At 44.0% G+C, this 4,619-nt stretch overlaps 1 protein-coding gene across 1 annotated transcript in view; it reads right to left on the reverse strand.

Moving 5' to 3' along the window:
* Positions 1-539: 539 nt before the first annotated feature.
* Positions 540-4,619, reverse strand: part of LOC106821121 (neuroligin-4, X-linked-like) — a 28,165-nt gene continuing 24,085 nt past the window's right edge. Inside the window, exons 8-9 of the mRNA XM_014825799.1 lie at positions 2,774-2,895; positions 540-2,152 (exon numbers count right to left, since the gene is read on the reverse strand). Coding sequence (XP_014681285.1) covers positions 1,503-2,152; positions 2,774-2,895 — 772 coding nt within the window. The 3' untranslated portion in view covers positions 540-1,502. The remainder of the gene's footprint in view (positions 2,153-2,773; positions 2,896-4,619) is intronic.

Below are 4,619 nucleotides of genomic sequence, written 5' to 3' on the forward strand. Positions count from 1 at the left end.
GCACACGTTATATAGCCGGTTTCGCGTGATTCGCGAGAGCGTTTGGCTCGTCTGCGGCTCCACACACACGCACGCACCCACACGCACACACACGCACGCGCGCATGCACACGCACGCACCCACACGCACGCACTCGCACGCGCGCATGCACACGCGCACACACGCACGCGCTCACACACACGCGCGCACACGCATGCGCGCGCACACATACACACCTACACATACACACACCCACGCATACACATGCACACACGCACGCACGCATACACGCGCGCACACACGCGCACACCACGCAAGTACACACACACACACACACACACACACACGCACACGCACTCGCACACGCACACGCACACGCACACGCACACGCACACGCACACGCACACACACGGGTGCTTAATTTGTTAGTATCTCTAGCTAAATCGCGCGCTGTGCCGTCGGGCTGTTTTGCATATGACGCGGTTCAACGTGAAACGACGCGTTGTAATGAAATCTGAGCGCAGAGTCTAATGAAATCCGAACGCTGCTATAGCATACGATGTAATTTCAAACTCAACGTTCTAATTTTATCATCGTAAATGAAAATGTCAAAACGCGTCACTTCACCACCAGCAGTGACTAGTTAACGTGCATGTAGGTTAGCGACGTGACCATACAGCAATGGCGCGGGGTTTGTGTATAACCGTCGTCAGTCAACCGTGAACCCGATGTTTACGTTAGGTAAATACAGCGGTCCCCGCTTTATCGGGCCTCGGATGAAACGGGCGCACCGCTTAAACGACACGTGTCTCACGTGGCTTTGTACAACAATCCTTACGCCCGTTTCTCTCAAGTTTTTTACAGCACTTTAACCTGGAGTCTTCCTGTTAACCACTTGGTCCCCCGATGCGACATAAGGCCGTTCAACCTGAAGTACCGCCGGGGTTATTTCGTAGTTCCCGTCCTGTCCTGATAAAGTTGGAACCACTGTATCTCAGTTACGCTTCTATAGCATTACGCGGAACCTGACATAACACGTTTCGACATTATTTTTATTTCTGATCGACTGCTTAGTGCAGGTTATCGATTTCTCTTCCCATTTCTTCACATAGTTAGGAAATATTTCCGTATGGAGTCAGTGTCGTTCGTTATACAGGCGGTAAAGACATCCCGAGTATATGGGATCGAACATATACGCATATTGTCTACAATTTTCTAATGGTATAATCTAGCATGCGTGCTTTTAATTCATTGAAATAATTACTATATTACTGGAAATAATTTTATAAGCGAGGAACTTATTAATTACTAAAACCTCTCCATCTAATCATGCAAATATTTATATATACAGTTTGCAACGCGTGTTATTTTTGTACAGTAGTCTCGCCGTCGCAAAAAACACATTTAGATATCATACATTATAATTTTACTATATATTTATATACTACGATTCCCTCCCAAAAAAGACGTCACAATAAACAGTTCAGAATATCCCGAGTCACGAGATAGACCTTTATCATGGACTAGACGGTCGCTTCGTGACTGTATAGCCTTTGATTGTGCGGAGGCGGTGGCGCTGGCGGCACAGGGTAGAGAAGTCCCTTGTGCGGCATCGAAGAATTAGTGGATTTGTATTGCGAATGCGGCTGACAGGTGGCGTCATCGTCGCGCCCCCGATTCAGCGTGTATTTCATTTTGTCCGTTTTCTCTTCGGCTCGCTTCTTGTCTCGGTGGTAGTAGACTCCGGCGAGAATGAGCACGTTGAGTATGAGAAACGAGCAGCCGACGGCGACGACGATACTCAACGAGCTAGAGTACGAGCTCTCGCTATCTCGCGATATCTTCTGAATCTGCGCCACGTTGGTCTTATTCTTCGCCTGCGTCGTCGTCGGACCCTCGGCGACGTCCTTCTTCGCGGACGAGGACGAGCCGGTCGTCATGGCAACCGGTTGCCGCGTCGGCTGCGTTGAGGTAGGTGGCGCTACGGTCGGTTCGTAGATGTCGAAGTTTATGTCTCTTACGACTCCCTCGAACATCGATTTTTGATAATACTCGGCGATTAGATGATGACTTGCGTTCACGACTCCCCTCGTCTGGTTTAATTCGGGCACCAGTTTATTCCAGAAAGCCACCTTGTGCGCCTTGTAATAATTGCGTACACGCGGTGTCATTCCTGCAACAAAGGACGCAGTTAAACCGATTATTCGGTTAGTCAAACAGTGAGATAGTGATAACTTAAACGCAGGAGAAGGCAACGAAACGAAATGCAAACATGAAAAACTGTGCTCGCAAATACACACGTGATAAAATGGCGGTGTCATCAATCAGAATTATAGGAAAATCACTTCTATTAAATTTGTACTTATTTTAGTTTTGAATTTTTCCAGCTATGTATAAACAAATCATAAAAGTAATAATAATAATAATATTAATATTAATAATAATAATAATAATAATAATAATAATAACAATTCTAATAATACAAAATATTATTATTCAAAAATATTATTGACTCTGGCATAATATAATATACGGACTGATGCTAAATTTGATAACGACATTCCACTAACGAGTCATTACTCTCGCCTCGCGAAGAAATCCACAAGAGTAATTTTTATTTCTCTTTATTCTCTGCTATGGTATTCATCATCTAACATGCAACACATCGTGGCACGATCCACAAATTTTGCCCATTTTAGAAACGCTGGCGTCGGTTGCCTATCGCGTGAGTTGCGGTGCGTGTGTGTGTGTGTGTTGGGGGGGGGGGGGTAAGTCGTCTGCGCGCGCGCGTTACCTATGTTAACGTATCGTTGATGCACTCGTTCGTACTGCGGCCATTCCAGTAGCGCCTGCTTCTCCTCCACGGCCGCATTCTCTGTCGCAGTGTCGCGATACGACCTAGGCGTATTGGGATTCCTAAGAATGCAACGAAATAACAATTTTCTGAATTTATTTTCCTCTCAATTTTGATATCTCGCATATGTATGCGAGGAGGAGAAAGTGTGCGCGTGCGTGCGTGCGCCCGCCCCCGTCCTTCCACTTTTCTTGACGCCATTTGCCAGCGTCATTTGTCCGGCAAGCATTTTACGTGAGCGCGGGACAGCACTTAGGATAACGAATTCGGGTCCGCTCATAACATTAAATTGTAGTTATAGATTCGCAAGAAGATTTCCGTGCAATTGCAGATCAAGGAAAATCGCAATGTTTCGCTTTGTTTATGTAATCTATAAAAACAGAAACTCGGGTTTCCGATATCGAGTATTACGAGAAATTTCGGGAAATTTTTCTCATCTGATTTAAAGACTCCCCGGTTACGGTAATGATAAAATAAATAGGCCGTGTATGACGGATTCCTTTAGAATTTTAGCAAGACGGGCACGTATTCGTGCACGGGATATGCACATGGGCATGCAAGTAAATTAGAAGCAACGTCTGAAACAAATTGGGTTCACATCAAAATTCGATCGCACGAATCTTTCCCCATCAAGTAGAAATGGCGGCGGATAAGTAATCAATCCTCATGTAAAAGTTTCATAATACTTCAGACTATACTTACATTCCGCAGAAAAAGTACCAACGCCATAGTTATACATCTTGTAGGAAATCGGATAAGTTATCAATCTTTATGTAAAAGGTCCTATAATACTCAAGGCTGCTCATACATTCTACAGGAGAAGTCACAACGTTATAGCTATACATCTCGAATTGGAAATCAGTGAAATGTTTTCATGTCTACGATATATAGATGAACTAATAACCACTATACTACAAACAATAGCTAACTTGATGATTTTGATTAAATCGTGACAAACAAGAGTGGGTTTGTGGTGACAAAACTTCTCTCTCACACACACATATGTATGTATGTATATATAAATATATCAAGAGCATATAAAGAAGGAGAGCGTACAACGGTAAAATGCTGTAACCATGTTGCCGTATTAGTTGAATTAATAAATTAGTAAAAAAGTATTATTGATCAGCTGTCCGACCTTGTTCATATAAAACAAACCGCATGTCCCTACGATGCCCCTACGCTGAGATAATGAGCTGTGAAAATCTGGTATTTTTGACGAACACCGACTAGACATTAGTTAGTATTGCGACCGACTCGCGTTCTGGCGATAGCTTCGGGAAACCTCGCGTGTTTCCGTCATTCATTGACAATGAAATTAATTTTCCTTCTACTATTTTTTCTCGCATTTCCAGTCATTGACACAGCCATTACTCCACAAAAACGTCTTGTTATTTATCGCCGTGGTGATGACCCGCCCCCTTACGCTGGATGTAGTAACGCTGTAGTAATAACGTATCGAGTCAGCGCTACACAGCGGCGACCGGAAGCAACACACTGGCCACACTTCGAGAGTGGGTCGCGGTACTGACTAATGTCTAGTCGGTGTTCGGCAAAAATACTGAAAGATTTTTCTCAAAATACCGCTCATTATCTCAGCGTAGGGGTATCGTAGGAACATGCGGTTTGTTTTATATGAACAAGGTAGGCCAGCTGATCAATGATCTTGCAAAGAATCGTCAAAATAAAACGGGAAAAGTTTATTAATTCGACTAATACTGCAACAGGGTTTCAGCATTTTACCGTTGTACGCTCTCCTTCTTTATATGCTCTTGAATATATATAT

Source organism: Priapulus caudatus, unplaced genomic scaffold (genome assembly GCF_000485595.1).
Source record: "Priapulus caudatus unplaced genomic scaffold, Priapulus_caudatus-5.0.1 Scaffold59, whole genome shotgun sequence".
NCBI lineage: Eukaryota > Metazoa > Priapulida > Priapulimorpha > Priapulimorphida > Priapulidae > Priapulus > Priapulus caudatus.